The sequence below is a fragment of the Porites lutea genome, chromosome 11, assembly GCF_958299795.1.
Source record: "Porites lutea chromosome 11, jaPorLute2.1, whole genome shotgun sequence".
NCBI classification, from domain to species: Eukaryota; Metazoa; Cnidaria; class Anthozoa; order Scleractinia; family Poritidae; genus Porites; species Porites lutea.
This window is the reverse complement of record NC_133211.1, coordinates 23,906,453-23,932,594: the sequence shown is the minus strand read 5'-3', so window position 1 is coordinate 23,932,594 and position 26,142 is coordinate 23,906,453. Positions and strand designations below refer to the sequence as shown.

Genomic DNA, 26,142 nt, shown 5'->3' with positions numbered 1-26,142 from the left:
ATGTTCACTGTGCAGTAAAAAATGTTTTTTTACCTAAGTCTAGGCTATTTTCTTCGAGCTCCCGATAACTCGAACTCCCGATAACTCGAACTTTTTTCGATTTCCCTTGAAGGTTCGAGTTATCGGGAGTCGACTGTATAACTTTCAGCTATTTTCAACATATCTGATATCTATTAGTTAAATAAACGATAACTATTAATAGTGTTCAAAGTCTTGAATGTATACAACTATAAAGGACAGTGGTTTTACTAAACCTAGCTGACACTATCTAATAGTCGGTGTGTAATACCGGTAGACTGTCAAAATTAAAACAAACTAAAACAACCAAATAGAATCTGACAGTGTCCACTATAAAATATTTCAAAGATTTATAATATATAAAACCATTCTATCAAACGAAAGTTTTATATAGACTGATCAAGACCTTTCCTTTTAACGAATCACCTTAAATATATAATTGTGTTTTTTATTATTTATAATTTTGTTTATTCAATATCGATGTAGTTCTAGTTATTTCATTCTGTCATGTTCTCACGTGTTATTAATCAGTTATTGTAAAGCGCTTTTGATCTAAAGCGGAACCCCGTCTTACGGCCACCTCCACCTCGGTAATACGCGTCACCTCGTTATTAAGGCCACTTGTTTTGGCCGCCCGGCAAAACGACCATATATTTTCTTGTGAAAAACGCTCGTTAATGTGGTCACCCGTTAATACGGCCAAATCATTGCAATTGGCCCATAGGTGACGTCCTTATTCACGGGGTTCCACCGTATTTCGAAAAGGCGCTTTAGGATTTTTTAAATTATCATGCAGTGAAACTCCATTGGGCAGACCCTCGGTTCAGCTGACATCTTCTATTCACTGTCTATTAAGCGGGCATTTAGTCCGGTCCTGAAAAAAGTGTCTTATATTTTCTTCGAAAACCAACCTCTATTAGGCGGGCCCTCTATTAAGCGGAACTTCTTATTTATTTTTGTAACCCAACATGTAACACTGAATAGACTAGTAAATGCAGCTTGTACCAGCCTGGAGAGAAAGCAGTATGCATACCTCATGAAATGCTCATTTTTGGTGATACTTTTAATTAACAAACATGAAGACTGAAAGCCGATGAAAAAAATCGTGTATAACTTTAAGGTGCTAAAAAAATTATTGCACAGCCCAAAGGCGAAAAAAAAATCTTAACAAGACAAAATTGCCCAACCCCTCCCCCCCCCCCTCAAAAATAAAATGGTCCATCCCTTACTTTATTTTAAAAAGCCGAAACATCAGCTAAGGGTGCCGCCGCTGTCATGGTATGAGACCACATGAGGGCCGGAGTGCTTGCAAAAGCGGTTTTGGAATCACAGGGTGTTTAAATAAACAAAGTAACGTAGCAGCTGGTAATTTACGAAGTAGCAAGGAAAATAACGTGTTAAATTTCACTGAAGTCCTGTTTCAAGAGGATAATCGTACAAAAATGCGAAACAGAAACAATAAATGTACAGTGTACACTCTTTTTTCTGTTAGAATATATTTTGTCGGAATATCGAGGCTGAAAGTTCCTTTCATCGGCAAAACTACCCAACAAAACCTTCACTAGCTATAGCCAAACGTTTCAGCTCATTATCTCTTGATGCTAATGAAAGTTTAACGAAGGGCACAGGAAATACCTATCCATAGACAGCACAAACCGCAAAAAGTATACGATAAATTGTTTCTGTTGTTTCTTTTTCAAGAAACAAGAATTTAAGAATAATACAATAATAATAAAAATAATTATAAGAATAATTTAAGAATAATACCAGAATATTTACAGGCTCGAATCGAGCCACTTAGGGCGAGGATTATGTTATCACTTAACCCTTTTGACTGACAGGATAAAAAAAGTATAGGTGAACAGCACGGTATCCAAATTTTTTTAAGGAAAAAAAACTTGGGGAAACGTTCGGCGACAATCTTTTCAGTAAGTGACAAGTTTCTCTATATCGCAAAGCTCCCCAAATCACTGCTCATGACCTTGTTGTAGGCCGTCTACAACAAGAGACACTGTACAAAAGTCTTAAAATGCCCGCCTAAACCGGGTTATATTAGTATGGGTGATTCTTCGACTCCATCACGTTTTCTATCGGCCAGCGATGAGTAAATTGTATGTGAAGGTACCGGAGGGAAAGTACATACAGTTTCACTTTTCTGTAGCGATGTACTCAGGTGAATTAATGGTTTATACTGATGTGGATGACGGATTCAGAATGACCTGAGATCACGTGTATGGAAGGCACAAGTGTAATAACTGGACCCAAGCGTAATGAAAGGTCTAATGATGACGTTTGGTCCCAGCTGAGATATTAAATGTGAGACATGACTACAGTCTCGCTAGTTATCTATAGCTTTTAACTCGGAAAAAGACCGGCCGGTTTTGCCGAGTTATCGTTATGTATATAGGGGAAGAAAGTCTTCCGGGGTGAGATTTAAAGGGACAGTGTCCCGATTATGCGCACGCGCGAGCGTCATCTGTTTTTTCTTCAAAAGACAATAGAACTGTCAAATTAACTCGACAAGATTTCCTTCCGGACCGCACCGCCGACAGAGATTTGTTGTTTATATTCTCAAGTAATATTTTAGACTTTCGAAGAAGTCTTTCGTCTTATATAAAAATTTGGCTCGCGGTTCGAAGACTCATCGCGATTTTATCGCTAGCTGGGCCGCCGCGCGACCCGAAAATCTCGTTCTGCTCGCTTTAAAAACATATTTTCTAATTTGAAACTCATGTCAGAGGTCAATCGCTCCAAGTCCAGTAATATCTGCCTGATTTGCTCGCGTTCTAGCCTCAAACGTTTGAAAGACATAAATAAAAATGCAATCTCAACGCTATGAATCACCACAAAGGTTAGTCAAGAATGATATTATGATTCATGTCACTAGTTTTTCAAAACGTGTAGCGCCTGTTTGTTCGATTTTGTCGGCCGTAGGGAGATTCATTTAAAAGTTTACTAACGCGTCGTTGCAAAACATTCTGCTTCACGAAGCTCCCCTCCACAAGATCTCCTCAGTCACATCAATGTCTCAACGGTTTCTTTCTTACAGTCTTTATTGTTGCTGTCTCATTTCTGCGTATTCCTTTCACAATTATCTGAGCTTGTATGGAAGCTAGCAGAAGAAATAAGCCTTCAATCGGCATCAAAGTGCCCCAATCTTTTGGTCCTCCAGCCAACGGCAATAAAAGTAACGCCAAAAAATCCAGATTTTGCCCAAATAAAAACTTAACAGGAACAATATATCATTGATCTATAATCCTGAGAAGTTTTAGCGTCGTATTGAACCCGGCCAAGCGCGATGCAAACGGATTTTTCAAGATTCTCTTACTCTCCTCGCATCTTTTGATTTCGCGACATCCTGTCCAAAAATCAAAGTTTGGTGCATGCGCAGTAACGGGATACTGTTCCTTTAACGGACGTTTGGTTGGGGCTGTGCTGCTGAAACCCTTCGATTCTGATCCTGTTTAGGACAAAATGCATTAAAATTGCAACCCTGTTTAAGACGCTAAAAAATGAGATTGAATACTCTTTTTTAAGATTGAAGCGGTCCCATACACCTATGCCATGCAGAGCGGCACATACCGAGTGAGCCAAACATGAAAGTTTCTATATATGGAGGCGAAGAAGTAAATGAATGCATTTGTTAATGACGACATACCGTCAACACATCATGACTACTTTCGGTTGCGGGCGTGACACTGTATCTACCCATTTTCTAGGGCAGTTTTCCAAAATATACACAAGCGTACTTGTCAATTGTTTTAAGTTTTATGGTAAAGATCAATTTCAGTACAATATCGTTCAAGAAAAATAAATTCTGAGCCAAATGGAATTTGATGGGCTCCTGATTCTCAGTGATTCTTATAGTACGTAATTAATAATTCCTTTTGTACGTTACCAAGCACAAATTTTAAGACTGATAATACAACTATAAATGTTTTCTAAGTATTTTTTTCTGCCTTCTTGCGTTTTCTGCTTTTTTTCAACAGGCATGATCTGTAACATGTAAAAGATGAAACGTGATCTATAACGTCAAAAAATTGTTTCGTAGAAGGCAACAAGAAGACTAGTGTCATGATCTCAAAAGATCGCGTGAATTATCAGGAATTACTGGAAAATACTTCGATTTTTCAAAAATAAAATTATTTCTTCAAAGGGATACCATAGACGTAAGCAAAAACATTGTTAAGAAAAAATTGGAAAAGTATTTCTATATGAGATTAAAATTCTAAATATCTTAATATAGAATTAACTAACAACATATTTTTTTCCGAGTTTTGTGGCTCACAGCCACTTTGATTAAACAAATTACGAGGCTGATGTTACGGTCACGTGTCCAAGTTCTTGAACGGGAAAAAATGACTCTTGTCATGACTCTCAGTTTTAGTTTTAGCAATTCAGTACTGTCCGCTATGAAATCATAAACCAATATGTCATTCACGTTCGCTTCGATAAAATGTCAGGCTAAACAGTTTTCAGACCAGGGCTGTTTTCACTTTTTTCCTCTGCGCATGCTATGCTCTGGTCAGTTCAGTGTTTCGCTCGCGTCTAGGTTAAGGATTCCGCGTTTGTCAGTATTTGTAGAGAAGGAGTAATTGTTTCTTATATATCAATGAAATCTAATTAAGAATATGCTTTTGTTAAATACAAATTATATGGCTTTTAACAAAAACATTAAATGGTGGGTGTTGGTTTCTTTACACTTTTACCTCTTATTGATCGTAATAGACCTTTTTAGCCGGTATGTTTTGTTTTCCCATTTCAGACCACGTGATGGTACGCCATGCAAGTCCATACACATGCATATGTATGCATAATTCATGAAAAAACAAGAGACAAATTCCCTGAAAAACATCACGTGATCTGAATTCGGAAAACAAAACATACAAGCTAAAGGTCTATTTCTTTTTGGCATTTTACCGGTGTGAGCATAAAACTAATTATTACAAATAAGGCCTTTATTATACTTGGGTCCAATTGTTATATAGATGGTATTTAATTCACATTCGCATAAAAGCCACCGTATGCTTCTTGATGGCTAAGTTATTGAAGAAACAAATTTGCAAAAGGCCAGTAGGGTGAGCTGATACGCCACTTGTACATCTCCCATATGCACCTTATTTGCCCCCCAAGATTTGGCATAAGCATTGCTTTTAATTTCTCTTGGGACAGCTGTAATACCCAGTAGAGAAATGAAAAAAAAATATTATGCAAAATTTTAGGAGGCAAAAAGGTGCATTATGGGAGATGCGCAAGTGGTGTAAAGAGGAAATTTGCCAGGGCTGCTGTAGAGGAGGAGGATTGGGAAACTTTCCTTCCCGTTGTTGAGTAGACTTGCGAGAAGAGAGCGAATTTGTTTGCAAGGGCGTATAAAAGGCCTAGAGAATTTCCCTGGAGACCGTATTGCCGGTTTTCAGTGTCACGCCATTCAAAATAGATCAAAATAAAAATCAAAACCGTTCAATAGATAAAGTCCAGAATCTGGGAAATGAAAGGAGATAAATATTCAAAGACCCTCGCCAAGATTCAGGTCAGAGGAATATTTTGTATACGAGATATTCGAAGAAATGTTTTACCCACATTTATGGAGATTTGTATGGAGACGCCATGCTGGTGCTCATCCGGATGGGCACCAACATGGCGGACGGAAACCAACAGAAACATCTGTTACCTAGTTTTGCTACAAAAGCGTGAATTTATTCTTCGAGGAACCCATAAACATTCAAGTAATACGTTTTGTAATACATAAACTGTTTAGATAGCAAAATTCTCTGAAATAAGTCATTTTTTAAAATCTACATGACAACTCTCTTGGCCGTCATGTAAATGCCGTGTCACGCAAAAGTTTAGAAATTCAAGCGTACTCTATCACAAAACCAAGAACCCTTTTAAGGCGAAAATTTGTACGAAAATTAGTTTTCAGCTGCTCTAATACATCGTGAAAGTAAACTCACGGTAGGATCGATAGCACCTTTATTACGTTTGGGTCCAAATGTTATTGCAGATGGGTCCAGTTATTACACTTGTGCCTTCTACACGTGATATTACGACCACTAAATTCAAAAGCGCAAAAGGCAACAGTTTATTCGTACAGTCCTTTAAGTTTGTGAATTCTGCTTGGACATTGTTAAATATGTCATTGGTTTATAAAATATACGGAATTTTGTACTTTTTACCCAGTTCCTCCTTGAAAATTTTCTTTCTTTTTTCTGACTTTTATTCTAAATTGTCTCAAGACACCAAAAAATAGAGATGATGTACCTAATACAGTAAAACCCCACGTATAAGAACCCAAAATTTAAGAACCTGTCAGGCTGAAATTTTCATTTTAAGCACCCTTCACATAAGAATCATTTCAGGCTGAAATTTCAAAGTAGGTTTTTAATTTCCAAAGTACAATAGAAATCAATATCATGTGCATAACTTACCATTATTTTGTATGATTTTATGTGCCTTTAATGTTTGCACACTACTATATTCCATGTAACTAGCATGAAAATGAGTGAATAATTTAATATAAAAGGCCATTTCCACCAAAACAAGTAACTTTTTTTCTTATCAAAAATTAAGAACCCATTTAACAACATATAGATAGCCATAGGTGTAGCCGTTTGGCTGGGAAGGTTTTTGAGCTAAAAATAACTTTGACATGTCACGTGACAACATATGACCCCAAAACAGCATTCAAGGTTTCACAACTTATTGCTGTTAATGACATACCGACGCTTTTCTCTGTGATATAAAATGGAGCAATGTTTAGCACACCCCTCGCTTATTTTTATAAAACAGCTTTGGGCCTCGATGTGAGGCCTTTACCTGACTTTATAATAACTGTGTAATAGGTGAAAGAACCTAACGGAAACAGCTGCACAAATTAGCTGCCAAACTTTAGTGCAAGTGACACAAGTACAACTACCCAAGGCCTGGCCGCTATCTAATTCATGCCGAGAGCCATATAACCCAGGCAGTGGCAGTCATGGACAGCTGTTTCGGTCTCTCTCTGTTTCGCTCCCACATATGTTGTGTGGAGCTGACGATTAAACGCGCAGTGCTTTGCACTCGCCTCGTCAGTAAAGGGCCTATGCAACACGGCTCTGTCCGTTCATCGACTCGACGGCTATGCATGCTGATGAGCCCTGTTAAGGGCGAAACAATTGTCCTCAGCTGCCACTGCCTGGACGATATGGCTGTGCGCATGCCTAAGGTACTGGCCAAACCAGTTAAGTTTGACTAATATGCTGCTATCTGTTTATTTTAGAATAATTACTGGACTCAATACAAGTGTCCAGACGATCCGGATTCGTGTTCTATTTCCGTGTAAGTAGAAAATGATCATCTTTACATAGCAGTGGCGGATCCAGGGGAGGGGCCTGGGGGACCCCCTCCCCCTTATTTTTAGACCAAACTGAGGCCCCAAGGACCGAAAAAAAAAAAAAACATTTTTTGAGACCGCCGCCCCTCCTTATCTAAGGGTCTGGATGACCTACCCCCCCTCCCCCACCCCCACCTTATCTGAAGGTCTGGATCCGCCACTGCATAGCTACCGTAAATCCTCGAATTAGCACGCCAATCGAATTACCGCTCCTCGCTTTAATGGCTAAAAATAATAAATAAGCATCCTCCTAGTTTTTTTTAACTTAGAAGGCAAATATTTTAAACATCCTCCCATTTTCAAGTTAGTTCTGTACTTTGCTTAATAATTATCTTTCTGTTTCTTTACACTGTAAACGGCGTGAAACGTTACTGACTGACTATTTATTCACCACAAAAATCATTTTTGGGCGCTGTTGTAAATCTAAATATTTAATGCTTAGCCTGGAGTTTAAAATCACTGTACTACAGTGACGTTGAAATCTTTTATTCATATTTCTTCCAGCTGATCACAAGTAGAAGAACCCCTGCGTGGAAGAGAGTAATGAACAGCTGTAACTAGTAATTTGCCATCTCAATTCCTGCTCAACTAGAGAACGCGAGCAAATAAAATAACGATAATAAAAATATAGTTTTGTCTTTTCGCTGACTAGAAAATAAGCTAACCTTATAGCCAATCATTATTGTTTGGTTTAGCTTGGCGTATAAAAGAACTCCAGTTCTCATAGTAAAGTTATAATCTCGTTTTAATCTACCCCTCTCTGAACAAAAAGAAAGAAAAGGAAAACAGAACAATTGAACAGGAAGAATGGCGATAAAAAGGTTTCAAATACCTCACTGTTAACAACTACTGTAACGTGACACCGGCGCGTCAACTATGGTATATCTGAATTACATTACACCCTTCCCTCGTAACGTGAGTTTGGGCCGCCTGTGGTACTAGTCGATAACAGATTGTCTCAACTCTGAAGCATTTGACATATTTTGTACGTGAATTTTATTATTATTATTATTATTTATTTTTATGAACGTCCATTGTTTAACACCCGTAAATTGTCCGATGATTATTACTTTTCTGAAAACGCATAACTGTTCCCCAGCAGAGCTTTGTCGATTCTCTATTAAATACCCCAGAGGATCGTGAAGTAGCTTAATATCAGGAAGGGGTATCCTCTGTAAGGGATACGGCGGCATGCTTCCTTTCGGGATGGCTGCCCACAGCGGTGTCGATGATGAAAATTTGGTTTGTTTAATTTGTCTTTATTCTTGTCTCAATCATTGCCTGAACAGTGATTGATCTGATACGGCATTCCACAAATTGAGATTAAGAGCCTGTTTACATGGCGGTGCAGGGGGGCTCCAGGTAAGTGCCGTAACCCGCTTTGGTAGGGTAACTCGCCTGTCCATATAATCTTTTATTTTAATTTGATCGCGTTTACGTGATAGTTGGGGTGACCCCCCGCATGTTACCTCACCTATCTGGGGTCCCCAACCTTCATGTAGACAGGCCCTAAAAGGATTGGTCTTTTGTAAGGACAGAACAAGGTCCACCTAAACTCTTATGTCTGCATTAAGGGTGGAAAATCACCCTAAACAAGGCAAGAAGATATTAGGTTAGCTCTAAAGACGCGGTCTGCTCAGTTCTCATTGCCAGAATCATCAACGTGTTACGAAGTAGAACCAGCGTGATAGGACAGACGAAATAAAAGACTTCGATCGAGGGCAGTTAACGAGGTCTTATATTTACCTTAATATCTGTGTCTCTTTCCGTTATCTCTTTCAGCGAGATACATGTATATAAAGCCCGGGATATGGAGTCATATAGCTCTTCCCAGGCGAAGCGTTTGGAAAGAGCTGTTACAGTTCTCCACTTTTTGAAATCCCTTAATTTCAAAAGAATTCACTCCAATAATAAAATAAAAATAAAACTTTAATAGTAACATCCCCAACGGGATTTCAGAAACTATTTACGAGAGAATGTGAATAAACTTAATATTAAAGAGAGTAAAATATCCTCCAAGTGTTAAAGAAATAACCTACTCAGTATATCATGATATAATTACAAAAGTTTAGGTTACCTGCAAATAAATTACAAATTGCACTGAGTATGAAGATATTCTTTCATGGATGCCTTGAACTTTCTAAGAGAACTGCTATTCTTTTAATTTATATTGTTATCTAGGCTGTTGCAAATGCTTGTCGCTCTAAAGGTGAAAGTACGTTGGCCTGAAACGTTTTAAAAAGGAGTAAAACTATATTTGAATCGCGCTTGCGACTAAAGCGATCTTGCATATTAGAGCGTTTGCAAAATTTGCTGCAGAGGTAAGAAATCTGTAAGATCATATAGCGAACAGGACTTAAATAAGTGCTTTCTTGTTGACTTAACCAAAGAGTTCCATTATTAATAACTAAAAAAAAGACAGAAAACTAGCTGATATATTAACGGTCACTACCTAAGGATCACACCAGGATTACAACGCTTAAAAGGCCAAAAATGTTACCCTATTTAAGGATCGAGACCCTCAAAAATCATACGTTATCAGACGGCGCATACAGTATCTCCCCCCCCCCCCACCACCTTCCCCCTAAGGAATTTGTCTTCACCCAAGCTTACAAAGTGCTTTTAATTGAACGGCGGAAACGTTACTGATGGCATGACTCCTGGGTTCAAACAATTTACAGTGAACATATTAGTTATGAAAATTATAAGTTTACATTCAGATGCAAAAACAGCGGTGGATTGGGTGCAAAGATCATTTGGCAACAAGAGGCCTTTTGGAGGATTTGCGAAAAATCAGCTAGACAATAATCGGCAAACACTTTACCAAAGTCATTACATTTGCGAACTCACACTTTCCTAAAAGTAAGTACCTGATGTCCAAAGTTTGCTAATGACTGGCTTAAGTTATCTTAGTCCACAGGGAATAACATTTCAGGTACGAATACTAATAAAATTACAAGTTGTATATAAATAAAATTTCCAAGAATAACTTTTAATATGCCTGGAAAGAAAAACAGAACGTTCGTTCAAATTGACAAAACTCTCACTAAAATTTTTTATGTACACAATGATCCGTCCTACTGGTCTGCAGTATCACTGAAAGAAATAAAGAAAAAGGCACCAGCTTTAACCAACATTCAATAAAATGAGCTACAATAAGAGAACAATTGATATACAATGGTGAATTTATTTATATGTTTATTTTTTGATCTTGCCGTTGAAGACCCGAAGAGTCACAAGTCACAAGTTAAATTTCCACTCGTCATCTTTTTCCGGTTGGTGTTTCGTTAGGGTACTTTTTTTCATTTTTAAACAAATTTAGACTCGGAACTATTATCTATTGTTATATTCGTTTCCTTGTTCTAAGCATGAATTTTTATTCGTTTCCAAGTATTCAGCCTTTACTTCAGTATTTGTGGACCTTGAAGTGACCTGTTTTTTGTTTTCGGCCATGTATGGTTACGTTTTAAGAAACATACACGAGTGACTTCTTAATTAGACTTTTTGCAATTAAGTTTTCAATTAGGGTTAAGAAACAGCTCAAAAAACCACTTTTAAAAGATGAACGTTAGTTCGTTATTAAAAAGCTAATTGCTTTAAATTATTATCCTTTTTAACCGAATTTTACTTACTGTAAAACTGTACTGAAATCTATTCCAATAGCATCTTGCTAAAATTAGTTACTTCCTAACTAGTGATGTGATTTGGATTGTTGTTTGAACTGAATTCGGTCATTAATGTAAAATATATCCATTTTTGCAGACTAGATTTCTTCACGTTTTGCTGAACTCAGCTCAATTTCAAATACTTTTGTTCGCTAATCACGTGCAAAAACCTACAGTGGAACGTCTCCTTTGGGACCGTGACCTCTATTCAAGGGACACAAAATTTGGTCCCGAAAAAACACACATAATTTTTGTACCTATTACCTCTATTGAAGGGACACCTTTATTAAGGGGAAATGGCCAATTTTTCTGGGTCCCGAAACCCGTGTTTAACCTCCATTCAGGACACATCTTAGCACTCAAAACATGACTGACCACAAAGAGAGTTGATATCTTTAATTGTACACTAAGCAAAATTAGGGAAGCTTTCACAAATTGATTTAGCTCGATGAAATGCACTTGTGTGAATTCAATATACAATACCGCAGGGATACGCTAATGATGATTTTTAATGTTGTCTTTATTGGTTAATTATGAACAAACCCAGCCCAACCTCTAATCAGGGGACACATCTATTCAAGGGATATTTCCCTAAGTTCCGAGGATGTCCCCGTGAATAGAGGTTCCACTGTACTTTCTGCATATGTATGAGTAATATATCCTCCTTTCCTTAGAAACAACAGCATAAAATCGAGCCACTCTTGGAGAGCTAAACATTACGTGAGATCCTAGAGCCTAACAGTGCTCTGTCTCTCATCTAGCAATCGAACTACCTGAACTTAGCATAAGAATCTCACCTTGATTGTCCAAAATCCATTGTCACGTCGTCACCAATCAACACGAATGGCGCCCAGTATTTTACTGCACTGAAGTCGCCTGTCTTCTGCATACATTTCATGGTTTGATTAAGGGACTTACTTGCACTTTGCCCTGCCATCAATTGTTCGTAAAAATGTTTCATAAACACCAGAGTGGCCTCGTCGCTAATCTCCCACAGCGACGTGATAACGGCACGTGCACCAGCTGCTAAAAAGGAACGTGCAATACTAACCGCGCCCTCGGCTTTGATCTTCCCTCGCCCAGTGTAACAGCAGCTTAAGACAACAAGCTTGGCGTTTAATTTTGCATTCAATACGTCTGCCATTGACAAAAGAAAGTCTTTCTCTTCTGGTTTTTCGGAACTAGCTTTATTAGGAGACAGAATGATTTCGCCAGTTTCTCTATGACCATGAGCTGCAATGTGAACCAGGGAGACTGATTGAAGCTCGCTCAAAACTTGGTCTTTCGTAGCATTCTTTCCGATGAGAGGTTCAATTTTAAGTAATTGGCCAATACTTTTGACCTCTTTCTCAGCACCCGGAAGCGGTGCTAACTTGTCGAATTTGCCGGGGAAGCGCACAGTTTCCACCCACGGATTACCAACAAGAAGCGCACCAGATGTACTGTGGTGCCCCTCTGGACAGTCTGTTAGCAGACGTAAGGTGATTAGTGATGGAGCCAGTCGTATTCTCAGCGTCTCAGACAAATACCTGGAATGCTGGTCCACAAGGGAAGCATAGGGAATGAAGAACGATGAACCATCAGGTACAATGATAAGTTCATCGTCAGTTATCCACTGCGATGTCGGAGCTATAATGAGTTCATACATTATTTTTAGTGCATCACACTCGTCTTGTGATGAAGCATTCTCATTTGTACCTCTATCGGATGACCCTTCGATTTCTTCATCATCTGACTCGTCCCCAAAGGAGTGGCCCCCGCACCTGACTAGTTCTTTAACACCAATTTGTTCGTATGATTTGTTAATCAAATCTCTCAAGGTCTGACTGCTTTCCTTTGGTATAAACTGCAACTTCTGACTCTTGAGCAGTAACCAGATATTTAATGATTTAGGGTCTTCGTCTTCCGCGATAAATATCGTAGGTGATGAAGTTTGGCCTGAAAGGATATCCATTTTGTTCATCTGCTCTTCTGGCGATGATTTAACTGTCTTCACGCCGTATTTTAGCTTCAAGGCATCAACAAGAGCCTGTGCTCGTCCGCTCTCAGCTGTTAAAAGAGCCTCTATGGTGTTGCCTCGTCGTAATTGAAGACTCCATAAAGCTTTATAAAATCGATATTGATCCCGAAAGCTGATTTTCCATTCGTCCTTCTCATGAAGAAGACCCCTTATTTCCTCCAGTAGAGTGATACTGGATTTAAAACACTCCTCAGCTCTACAGTAGTTACTAAAGTGTTTAGTAAACTTACGACCAAGGTTCGCATATGCTTTTGCTTCTACAACTTTGTTTCCAGTCTCTTTTGCGATACTGAGGCCTTGCTGATAGAGTTCGATTGCTTTTTCAAAATTATTGAGAGAGCCATAAGCATTACCAAGATTCACATATGCTTTCCCTTCTGAATCTTTGTTTCCAGTCTTTTTCACGATACTCAGATCTTGCTGATGAAATTCGATTGCTTTTTCAAAATCGCCGAGAGAGTGATAAGCAACACCAAGGTTCCCATATGCTTTCCCTTCTGTATCTTTGTTTTTAGTCTTTTTTGCGATACTCAGACCTTGCTGAAGGCATTTGATTGCTTTCTCAAAATTACCGAGAGAGTAATAAGCAGCACCAAGATTCACATATGTTTTTCCTTCTGAATCTTTGTTTCCAGTCTTTTCGGCGATACTCAGACCTTGCTGATGAAATTCGATTGCCTTTTCAAATTTACCGAGAGAGTCATAAGCAAGACCAAGGTTCCCATATGTGCCTCCTTCTGCATCTTTGTTTCCAGTCTTTTGGGCGATACTCAGACCTTGCTGATGAAATTCGATTGCCTTTTCAAATTTACCGAGAGAGTCATAAGCAAGACCAAGGTTCCCATATGTGCCTCCTTCTGCATCTTTGTTTCCAGTCTTTTGGGCGATACTCAGACCTTGCTGATGAAATTCGATTGCCTTTTCAAATTTACCGAGAGAGTCATAAGCAAGACCAAGGTTCCCATATGCGCCTCCTTCTGCATCTTTGTTTCCAGTCTTTTGGGCGATACTCAGACCTTGCTGATGAAATTCGATTGCCTTTTCAAATTTACCGAGAGAGTCATAAGCAAGACCAAGGTTCCCATATGCGCCTCCTTCTGCATCTTTGTTTCCAGTCTTTTGGGCGATACTCAGACCTTGCTGATGAAATTCGATTGCCTTTTCAAATTTACCGAGAGAGTCATAAGCAAGACCAAGGTTCCCATATGCGCCTCCTTCTGCATCTTTGTTTCCAGTCTTTTGGGCGATACTCAGACCTTGCTGATGAAATTCGATTGCCTTTTCAAATTTACCGAGAGAGTCATAAGCAAGACCAAGGTTCACATATGTTTTTCCTTCTGTATCTTTGTTTCCAGTCTTTTGGGCGATACTCAGACCTTGCTGATGAAATTCGATTGCCTTTTCAAATTTACCGAGAGAGTCATAAGCAAGACCAAGGTTCCCATATGCGCCTCCTTCTGCATCTTTGTTTCCAGTCTTTTGGGCGATACTCAGACCTTGCTGATGAAATTCGATTGCCTTTTCAAATTTACCGAGAGAGTCATAAGCAAGACCAAGGTTCCCATATGCGCCTCCTTCTGCATCTTTGTTTCCAGTCTTTTCAGCTTCCTTTAATTGTAATTCGAAGTGATCCCTGGCTGTTTGAAAATCACCCCGCTCGTAAGCTGCAATTCCAAGATGATAACTGCACAAGCAGGCCTGAAAGGAGACAAATAAACATGTTTCATTTCCACAGTAATTAAAGCGTGCTATAAATGTTACAACACTGAGATTTTAGTTACTTGCATCTGTTAGAAAAGAATTATTTTTTCACAAGCCATAAACATTGTACAGAGGAATTTATGACCTACTCCTTATGTAATTTTCACGTCTTTCCTCGAGACTACATGCAAGGCATCTTGGACAATCGTGAATCGTTTCTTTTCGCAGGGATACATAAAGAGTTAAGGCAATTATGTAAATTCTACTATTCTGAATTAACACTAGTGTTTCCAGTGGAATTTTACAGAGAATATAAACTGTCAACATCAGCAGTGAAAAGCTGATGCTTTATTAGCAGTTGTCTTTTGTAGGCTCTTTTGTATTAATTACAGGAATTTTTTAAATTTGAGGCGGCAGAACTGCCTCAGGACCTTACAAATCGATGAGGCGTACAATGTAAACACAACTTTAGTTTAATCCACAGAAATTCATGTACACGCTGTCAATGGCTACCATTGATTTTCCTTGCAAACGATTCCTTGTGAACAATGTCTTGATTCGGTGATACGATAATGCGATGTGAACGTGATAGTGCAATATAGGCTTAACTGATGCGATGCGACGCGATGCGATGCGGTAAAGAAAACTAAAGGAAGAAACAGAAAACTAGCATTACAAAGGCGAGCTAGGGGCGATACGAAATTACAATACAATAAGGTAAAGCAGTAATTCTGAAACTTACATCTGTGTCCTTGTTCCGTTATTGACATAAACCTTAGTCCTTAATCCGTTCCTTGATTACTTTTAACCGTAGAATGTTCAACTTAAAAACTAACACAGCGAAAAGCGTTCCGAAACGTTCAACTAGCGTGGTCATCCGGGACCGCTCGGTCCCAGGCCACCGCAACGTAAGTTTCTGTCATGTCACGCAGTGTCACGCGCAATGCTGCCGTGACATTCCCGGCCCCTAAACGTCCGGGGGGCGTTTACTTCTCCTGATCTCCTTCCTGTTCCTCTTTGGGCAGGATTAGGACAAGCTTGTTGATTGGTCTTCTAAGCGTAGTTTCTCGTGTTTTGACGACAACAGATCTGATAAGGCCCTGGGCGTCCGGCTCTACTCGCACAACGCGGGCCAACGACCAGGCATTACGTGGGACGTTCTCTTCTCGGATTATCACGACATCCCCTTCTACCAGGCTTCGCTGAGGATGTTGCCATTTGCGCCTTTCCTGCATCACAACGAGGTACTCCTTCTTCCACCGAGTCCAAAATAGATTTGCCAAGTATTGCACTCTTCGCCACCGACGACGCATGTATACATCGTTCTTCTGGAACTTCCCTGGGGGTGGCAGTATCACATTTGACTTGGTCGTCAGGATATGGTTGGGAGTAAGCGGTTCAAGATCGTCAGGTTCTCCAGACACTGTCGTCAAGGGCCTAGAGTTGATAACAGCCTCAACTTCACACAAGAGGGTGCGGAATGATTCTTCGTCCAAACAATGACCGTACTCATCCATTAGGCCAGCAAGAATCTTCCTTGTAGTTTTGATCTGACGCTCCCACACGCCGCCCATGTGGCTAGCGGCGGGTGGGTTAAAAGTCCAATCAATGTTCTCTCTCTGTAGCTTGGCTCGGATTTCTTCATGATCCATCTCTTGTATAGCTTGGAGCAGTTCATTGTGTGCGCCAACAAAATTTGAACCGTTGTCGCTTCTCATTTCCCTCACCGGACCACGTCGTGCTATGAAGCGCCGAAGTGCTTGAATAAATGAACTTGACTCGAGGGTACTTGCGACTTCAATATGGACTGCTCGGCTGACCAAACATGTGAAGAGGGCACCATACCTCTTCACCTCCCTGCGTCCTTCCTTAATTAAGAAGGGGCCAAAGTAGTCGACGCCCGTGTATGTAAATGGTGGTGCTGGAGAGATGCGATCCCTGGGTAGATCAGCCATCTTTTGCTCGCCTGGCTTGCCATGGTTGCGGCGACAGAAGACACACTTTGAGGTTACATGGCGCACTGCTGCGTTAACTTTGATGATCCAATACTTCTCTCGAAGAGTTGCAATGACGTGGCTACGTCCAGCGTGGCCCAACCGTTTATGAGCGTGACGGATGAGAAGAGTTGTAACATGACTCTTCTTTGGTAAAATGACTGGGTGCTTTGTCTCAAATGGTAAATCTGCACGTCTGAGTCGACCTCCAACTCTGAGGACACCATTGTCCAGGAAGGGATCAAGGCGACGAACAGGACTGTCATTCTTTATACCTCCTTTCTTCTGCCCTCGCAGCTTATTCTTCTCGCCTTCCTTGAGAGCGTGGACTTCCTTGCCAAAGGCTGAAGCTTGAACAAACTTCAGAATAGCCAATTCAGCTGTCGCTAGATCTTGTACAGTAAGAGGCGAGTGTGGCTCTTCGGCACTCTTAAACTTGACTACCTTGGTCGTTGCAGGCGATCTCTGGTCTGCAAAGTTTCTGTCGCCACTTGTGGTTCCATTCTTGACATTTAAACGATTGTTACGCCGCTTTCGCAAGGTCTCTTTAACTCGCAGGAACACAGCTACGGCCCTTCGCAAACGATGCCAATCAGAAAAGCTTTTGATCAGCTTGTTTGTGGTGTTATCCACCTGATTAATGCTGACCGCACTGCTTGTCGTTACCTTCCTTACTTCTGGATCATCATCTGGGACTTGGCCCAACGTGGATGGTTGTTGCGGCCACTCGTTCTCGGGTTTCCATAAGAATTCTGGACCTTCTAACCAACGCTGCCCTTCTAAAAGAGCAAGTCCATTAAGGCCCCTTGAAGCATCATCTGCCGGATTCTCCTTAGTGGCTACATACTTCCACTGATTCGGGTGTGAATGGTCGCGGATGAGCTGCACCCGGTTTGCAACAAAAACATGAAACCGCTGTCGTTCATTAGCGATATAGCGCAACACAGTGGTGGAATCTGTATGGTACACAAACTCTGGGTCGCCATCTACCTCTCTTTTTAACATTTCTCCAACTCGGATGGATGTGGTAGCAGCAGTTAGCTCGAGACGCGGAATTGTGACTGACTTGATAGGGGCGAGACGTGATTTCCCCATTAGGAACGTACAGTGAACGCGATTGCTGTCATCACACAGCCGTAGGTAAGCAACAGTTCCATATCCCATGGAACTTGCATCAGAGAAGAGATGTACTTGCTGGGACGTCACGGTTCCGAACTCTGGCGGCTTGACACACCTGTTTGCCTTGAACTGCTCTAGCAGAGGAAGCTCGCTTAGCCACTTGGCCCATCTAGTTTGGTACTGATCAGGAATGGTGTCATCCCATCCGATATCTTCACGACAAAGGTCCTGAAGTATCTTCTTGGCCGGAAGTGTGAATGGCGCGGCAAAGCCCAGTGGGTCATAAATTGATGAGATAACAGATAAGATGCCCCTTCTTGTTGGCGGCTTATCATTAATAACTATACGAAACTTGAAGACGTCAGATTCTACGCACCATAGCACCCCAAGGGCGCGTTCAACAGGTAGACGGTCGTGACCCAGATCAAGGTCTCTAGCTTCCTTAGAACGCTTCTCCGTTGGGATGGATTCCAGAACAGCACGACTATTGCTTGTGAATTTTGTTAAGTTGAAGCCTCCATGCTCACATGCTTGGCATAGACCTTGGATAAGCTCAATGGCTGTCTGCTCGTCTTTAACTGAACGAAGGCAATCATCTACATAGAAATTTCGGCGGATAGTATCCGCTGCAAGTGGACCACTTTCGTGTTCCATGTCCTTAGCAGTCTCCTTCAATGCAAAGTTGCAACAGCTTGGGGATGAAGCCGCTCCGAAGAGGTGCACCGTCATTTGATATTCCTGGATGGGCAACTCCAGATTGCCATCGGGCCACCAGAGGAACCTGAGGAAGTCACACTGGTCATCGGGCACCTGAACCTGGTGAAACATCGCCTCTATATCCGCCATGAATGCCACGGGCTCTTGGCGAAAGCGTGTAAGAACTCCAATCAGAGAGTTGGTAAGGTCAGGGCCTGACATTAGTTGGTCGTTCAAGGAAGTGCTTCCGTGTCTAGCGCTACAGTCGAAGACCACACGTATTTTCTGGGGCTTCCTAGGGTGGTAGATACCATGGTGTGGCAGGTACCATACTTTGCCAGGGCCAGCTTCCAGACGGTCATCTGGCACTCGTCGTGCATAACCCTTTGCAATCATTTCATTCACAAAGTTGACATAGTCATCCCGATAGCTCTCGTCACGTAACATCTTTCTCTGCCAAGTTGCTCGTTTCAGCGCTTGAACTCGGTTGTTTGGCATTGTCACCTGAGGGTCTCTGAATGGCAATGGTATCACATAATGGCCGTCGCGAAGGTGGACGTTTTCCCTTATCCTACTGATGAACTTCTTGTCCTCTTGGGAGTAGCCGTATTCATCAGGGCTAGACTTGTGATCGTTGAAATCTAGTTCAAACATTTGCTGTATGGCTTGGGGTGATATCACCTCTTTGACTGATTCCGCTTCCCGTACCGTGATTCTGTGACAAGTAACATTGCCAGGACTTGAAACGTTCTCCACATACAAAGGCCCAGACAGAGTCCAGCCATGGCGCAATCGCATTGCATATGGCCCCTTGACATCACTTGGTACAACCTCTAGAGGTTCTATAGCTGCAGGACAATTACTGCCGATTAATAGGCCAATCTCCAAGTTCGGTATAAACTCTGGTATCTTCTCAGCAACACTGCGAAGATGCTCCCACCGTTTGACTCCTTCAGGGGTAGGAATCTGCTTTTCGGTCACTGGTATCTCGAATCTCGTGTAAGACTGCGGTAGCTCAACTGGATTCTTGCCTTCCATGTCCATCACCAACAAGTCAGAGACAACAGTGGTGGATATCAGGCTTTGGCCATGCATAGTGCCCAGCTGTAACTGCGTCTTTTTGCCATCAACGCTCATCTTCTCTCTAAGACTCTCAGTCAGAAAGCAACCACTGCTGCCATTGTCGTAGAAGGCATAAGTGGTGACGGTCTCGTCGCCGCCTTTCTTCTTTACACGTACTGGTAGGATGGCATGAAGCACAACTGATTCTGCAGGTCTAGCGGTACTACAGGAGGTAGATTGAAGGTTGGTACAGGCATTGCCCACTGCCTTGTCATTCTCTTGTTTACTATTGTCCCTTGGTGGAATTTGGAATCCACTAATGTGAAGGGCTGAGGGATGCAGTCGTCCACAGAATTTACATTTCCGTCTGTTTGGGCAGTTCCTTGAGATGTGGTTCGTTCCGTAACATCCAAAACACATGTTCCTTTCTCTCAGGAAGGCTCTCTTAAGTTCTGGCGTCTTCTTGTTGAATAAATCACAGTCATCCAAATCATGAGCAAGGTTGCAAAGGTGACATGGGGGGCGACCATAGTTACTTGGAGGCCCGGCCCCGTATACAGCCGGAGGCACGACGGCTCCAAGTGGTGTCGTCACAAAACTGTTTTCCTTTGGTCTCCATGGAATTCCCGGTTTCCTTGGTGGCCTTTTTCCTTTACCGGGCGGTTCCTTTTCTTTGGGTTTAACATCTTCCTTACTCTTGCTAAGGGCCTCTTTGCCGAACACCGGGTCATTGGCAGACTCTGACGCATACTCCACAAATTTGGCAAGGTCTGCGAAACACGTTACACCGTCCTCCCTTCTCTTCTTCTTTAACACCTGATCTCTCCATTTAGCTTGCAAGTTGGCCGGAAGCTTGGAGACCACCGACTGCATGTTTGGTGCATGGTCGAGCACACGCATGTATGAAATACTCTTCATAGCAATGTTACACTTTGTCAAGAATATTGACAGTCGCTTCAAGCCTTGGTTGTCATCATATCTAACAGGAGCCCAGTGGATGATTTTGTTGAGGTAAGCAGTGGAAATCTTGTACGGGTCACCGTATTCTTTCTGAAGCAGTCGTCTGGCTTCCGTGTAACCTGCTTCAGGGTCCATGTGTAGACATCCTTGAATAAGGTCTGCCGGTTCACCTTGAAGATGCTGATTTAGATAATACAAGAGATCAGAACCGGTAGATGCTTTGGAGCAGATACGTGTATCAAAGGCCATAACAAAGGTCTTGTACTCGATTGGGTCACCTGTGAACTTAGTTATTGTTGGTTGAGGCAGTGTCATAGCAGCTGTTAACTGTTGGTGTGTTGCAATAATTGTCTCATTTTGCTTCTGCTGTAACTCGATAACATTCTGAAAGGTACGTTCTGCTAACTGAGGTGATCGAGCTTCAGAGACTCCATGACTGCTTTCCTTAGAAGTTTCCCGGAGACCGTTACCAGTCAACGGTGTCGATGAAATTCCATCTGCAAACAAGCCAGGGCTGAAATCTGCGGCCTTGGGATTCTTGGGGGAGCTGCTAACCTCCGTATTTATAGCTGGTGTCATCTCTTTGGTGGCAGAGGAGCCAAGCGGGTTGCGACTCACAGTAACGTTGTCAGGTGACGATTTTGCTGCAGACTTTAACACAATAGGTGTAAAGGAGGCAGCCACTGACGGTGGACTTGAGCCAAGTGGAGGTGGGGGAGCCTCGTGTTCCTTATCAATTTCACTCAATGTCTTCTCCCTTGCTTCGGTTTTTGCTATTTCCATTTCAAGTTCCAATTCTTCTCCCGCAGCACGAAGAGCCTGTTTCCGCTTAAGCATCAATCTTTCAGCCTTTAACTCTGCTAGACGGACTCTCTCTCGGTCTCTTGCAGACAACCTTGAACTTGCCTTAGACGATCGTTCAGATCCTTTGCTACTTCTTCCATCTAACTGATCAATCAAGCGGGCCTCAGCCTGTGATATCCAAGCGTGTAATGGGTGTAAATATGCCATCATATCTTCGACCTTATCCTTGTAATGGGCATGTTCATGGTCTTTATCCTTTTCCTGGGTTAACTCTTCATAGTAAGCTGAAAAGGCTTCCCTGTACTGTTCGATAAGATCCTTCAAGATCATTGTCTCGTCCTTTACGAGGTGCAAGTTGTTAACATCAACCATTAGCTGGGATATCTCAGTTCTCTTTCTGGATACAGATCGGAAAGCATTTGCGTATTGCCGTTTTAGTCTGTTGCGCTTTTCTTCTTGACCCTTTTCTGTCAAATTTCGTCTCCGCGGGCCTAGAGAATCTGGTAATTCGCCAGTGTTTGAAGATTGACTCAGAAATGGTTCTTCCATTTTTCTGTCTGTGTTTTCTTCTTCGAAATCCTCAAGGATGCCTGGAACATTGAAGTCGTCCGTGTGATCCTGGGAACTAGTTTCGGCCATACGTGAAGCGAATCAACCCGCCGCAATTCTTTCACAAATCCAGTAAAATCCAAACAAAGTTAACGTAAATTAAGCAAATAACTCCTTCGAAGCACGCAGAACGCCGATGTACAGATTTTTCTTTACGAATGAGGCGGCAGAACTGCCTCAGGACCTTACAAATCGATGAGGCGTACAATGTAAACACAACTTTAGTTTAATCCACAGAAATTCATGTACACGCTGTCAATGGCTACCATTGATTTTCCTTGCAAACGATTCCTTGTGAACAATGTCTTGATTCGGTGATACGATAATGCGATGTGAACGTGATAGTGCAATATAGGCTTAACTGATGCGATGCGACGCGATGCGATGCGGTAAAGAAAACTAAAGGAAGAAACAGAAAACTAGCATTACAAAGGCGAGCTAGGGGCGATACGAAATTACAATACAATAAGGTAAAGCAGTAATTCTGAAACTTACATCTGTGTCCTTGTTCCGTTATTGACATAAACCTTAGTCCTTAATCCGTTCCTTGATTCCTTTTAACCGTAGAATGTTCAACTTAAAAACTAACACAGCGAAAAGCGTTCCGAAACGTTCAACTAGCGTGGTCATCCGGGACCGCTCGGTCCCAGGCCACCGCAACGTAAGTTTCTGTCATGTCACGCAGTGTCACGCGCAATGCTGCCGTGACAAAATTCTTAATCTCATTTCCAGACCCCTTGTCAGTTTTGAATATATAGTCTTGTCATTTTCTTTAACGGTCACTTAAGATCACTTTTGAAAATGTATGTTGAATAGCACGAAACGACACGTTTATAAAAATGCGAAAACTCACAATGTTTATCACCACTGTTTGTGTGGGCAAAGTGTACACCCGTTTTCAGACCTAAACGGCGCAAAAAACCCTACCCGATGGGGCGGCACAAACCTATATAGCTTATATAAGGGAGGACCCCCCCCCCCCCGGGTCTATTCAGACCCGCAATCGCATCGCATCCTGTACTGGATCAAAAATGAGGAGAGCATGAAGCTGTTTGCAGGTACCGATACAGAGGGCAGCAGAGATGGCTTAGCTTCGCCTGCCGAATTCTGTAAACCGGCAGGGCTTTGTGTGAAATTTGACCATCTTTTTTACAGTGAAACCTCTATAAAGCGGAACCTTCCCAAGTGTCCCCTTCATAGAGGTTTGTAAAAATTGCGCAACAGAAATTAGCCAAGTACAATTTATTTTATTGTCCGCGTCCGCTTAACAGAGGTGTCCGCTGAATAGGGGTTCGCTATAAAGGGAAATATAAGACGTTAATTTCGGGATCCGGCTTAGTGTCCGCTTAACAGAGTGTGTCCGCTTCATTGGCGGTCCGCTTAAGAGAGGTTTCACTGTATATGTGTGATGCCCAAACCACAGGGCACCCACACATACTGTTTGACTGTGTCTCCGCCGATTGTTATTTTATAGTAAATGTACTAGATTTACCGTTTGCCTCACCTAAAGTGATATATCGCTATATGTGAGGCAAACCGTAAATCCACTACATTTACTATAAAATAACAATCGGCTACAAAAACAGATTGTGTGGGTGCCCTGTGCCCAAACCAACTGTATCAAGGTATTCACCACTCTGCATGAAACTGCTGCATTTCTGCACGTAGTACGAAAGCTTTCTCCTTCCACGAGGAGCATGCAAAGTACGAGCTTTGCAACCTACAAGATGCCGTTACACTGCTTAAAGAGTCTAAAGAAACATTGCACTATCTTCGCCGCAACGAGGCCTTGATACGAGGTGAAATTCCAAGCTTGCCAACATTTTCCATGACCTACAGTCCACGTAAAGAGGGTGTGAATGGGGTTAACCGAATAGCGACATGGACGGACATTATCTATATTTTATTTTCACAGAAAAAGGAGCATCTTGTATTTTTCCTACGTTTCTGGGAAGAAACCTAAGATACCACGGACTTTCTAAATTTAATTGAAAAGACAAAAAAGGTGAAAAACCGAACATTTGTTGTTTCGATGGACGTCACAAGTCTTTTTAGAAATATACCACTAGAGGGTATTGAAATTTTGCATAGCATATGAAAATTTCTACAAAGTAACCCACCTATTCCTCCACATTACCTGCGAGAAAAGCTTACATTAATCCTCAAAGAAAATTATTTCCAGTTCATTGGAAAGCAGTCCACCTACAAATCCACGGTACCGCGATGTGTACAAAGACAGGAGTTTTCCTTTTGCCAACATTTTCATGGCATATATTGAAACACAAAGTCTAAGCAAAATCGACTTTAAACCTACGGTTGGGAAACGTTACATGGATGACATTTTTTCGCTGTGGGACATAAGTAAACCTCAGACATCGTAGCCTTCTTCGAACAAGCAAACTTACATTACCCTACTGTTAAATTCGCCACCGAAATTCCGACTGAGACAATGTTTTTAGCCCGGGGGGGAGGGGGGGTACTCCATATAATGGCTTATACTGGGAGGCCCCGCCCGAAAGGGGTACATTTTTCAAGCTTCAGATATATATGAAAGGGTAAAGGAATTTTACTCTTTGAAGTATATGAAAGGGAAGGAAGTCTGTCATTTGGGTCTGTGAAAGGGCCCAAGGACTAACAGACGATTTTATGGCTTTATAAAGTCGAGAAAACGTTCTAGTTTTGTGATCGATTCCTGTTTAAAAGACAGTGCATTTACAGCAGTTAAAAGGGAAGCAAAGTTCTAAACAAGGTATGTGAAAGGGGTACTATTTGTTTATAGAAGGTATACGAAAGGGGTACCTTTTTCGCAAAAAAATGGTATATAAAAGGGTAAGGGGTTGGACCTCGGGGCGGACCATCCTTGTATAAACATTTGTTGAGTACCCCCCCCGGTTTTAAGACACAGTTGCATACAAAGGCACAACATTCAACGAAAAAGCTATCCTTGATGTAAAGACACATTTTAGACAAACGGAAATCTTCCTTCGCCCCTTGTCACACATTGATTGTTCAAAGGAAAAGCCTTTAGCCAGTTAAACAACGTTTGAGGAAAGAGGGTCTCAATGGGGTGGTGGCATTTACGGGTTATCGGCTAAAATTTTGGCTCTTTTACGGCTATCGGTTAGTTTTTTTCAGTTACGGTTAACTATAAAGTTAAAAATATTATTTCTTTGTTTCAAAGAGTTAAATATTAATAAACCTGTATTTTTTTTGTATCTTTAAAGCAAAAAAAATGTCTTAGGATCATCTCGGGATGAAATAAGTTATTCTTCTGAAAATTTTTAATATTTCATAAATCATGCTTTTAGAGTATTCCACTTCTAATATCATTTTACGCATAGAGGTGTTAACTATGAAAACGTTTGTCATCTTTTGCATCTTGGCATGATTTCCTTTTCTTCAGGGGCTACTGATTCGTTCTTCGCGTCGCTTTGTATTTGCTACCCTGGCTACCCTCTTCTCTTTGTGCTACCACGATAGGGTCTTTACCCCACTGAAGAACAGATTGTACAACATGAACTAAAAAAGAACAAGCATACAGATTGAGACTCGAACAATTCTGTGACTCTCACATTTACAAGTGTCGGAGCCAAGCTGAGAAGTACGCGGCTTTGGAGATCTTTGCCGCAGTTTTCTCATTCTCTTAAACTGACATGAACTCTTTGTTTAAAATAGAAACAAAAGGTTAAGCTATTGCCAGTCAATTAAAATTTTTTGTGAGCCATGAAAAGGACCATTCCAAATGAAAGACATAACAGTTTATTTGAACAGAATCTTCGTGAAAAGCAAAACTAGCAGAAACGGGAACGTAAAGAGCCAAGAAACTAGCCGCGAAATAAGAAACACAACCGTTCTAAGTGAGTTTAGCACCTTCCTCAAATTATCAAATCTAAGGAGCAACGGTTAAAATTTTTCAATTTTTACGGCTATCGACTAAATTTTGGGCCGCTTTACGCCGATCGGTTAACCCCTTTGAGACCCTAAGGAAAGTATTTCAAGTCTTAAAAAACGCTTGATGGACAGTGGCTACCAACACAGTTTGACATAAAAATTGCTATCAGAAATAAGTAAATTAAAAACTCACAGAAACTGGAAATCACATGTGAGTCACTATGAATCTTT

General features: G+C 41.4%; 3 protein-coding genes across 3 annotated transcripts in view; 1 reads left to right on the top strand and 2 right to left on the bottom strand.

Annotated features, from left to right (window-relative positions):
• LOC140952659 (uncharacterized) overlaps window positions 1-8,019 on the top strand; it is a 66,806-nt gene extending 58,787 nt beyond the window's left edge. Inside the window, exons 3-4 of the mRNA XM_073402095.1 lie at window positions 7,277-7,335; window positions 7,895-8,019. Of these exons, the coding sequence (XP_073258196.1) occupies window positions 7,277-7,335; window positions 7,895-7,898 (63 nt within the window). The 3' untranslated portion in view covers window positions 7,899-8,019. The remainder of the gene's footprint in view (window positions 1-7,276; window positions 7,336-7,894) is intronic.
• Window positions 1-26,142, bottom strand: part of LOC140952657 (solute carrier family 2, facilitated glucose transporter member 12-like) — an 85,448-nt gene that overhangs the window by 21,951 nt on the left and 37,355 nt on the right. The gene's annotated exons all lie outside the window — the stretch shown is intronic.
• On the bottom strand, window positions 16,451-22,726 carry LOC140952315 (uncharacterized). The gene is made up of 3 exons (XM_073401737.1): window positions 22,516-22,726; window positions 16,622-22,419; window positions 16,451-16,517 (listed from the first exon to the last, which is right to left on the bottom strand). The coding sequence occupies exons 2-3, from the start codon at window positions 22,048-22,050 to the stop codon at window positions 16,451-16,453; spliced, it is 5,496 nt and encodes a 1,831-aa protein (XP_073257838.1). The 5' UTR covers window positions 22,051-22,419; window positions 22,516-22,726.

Excerpts from the sequence above, each read along its gene's own strand:
- LOC140952315 (XM_073401737.1), bottom strand. The coding sequence starts at position 22,050 with ATGGCCGAAACTAGTTCCCAGGATCACACGGACGACTTCAATGTTCCA. Across the intron at positions 16,518-16,621 it reads GGACGCAGGGAGGTGAAGAG|CACGACGTGGTCCGGTGAGG; the intron begins GTATGGTGCCCT and ends GGCGCTTCATAG.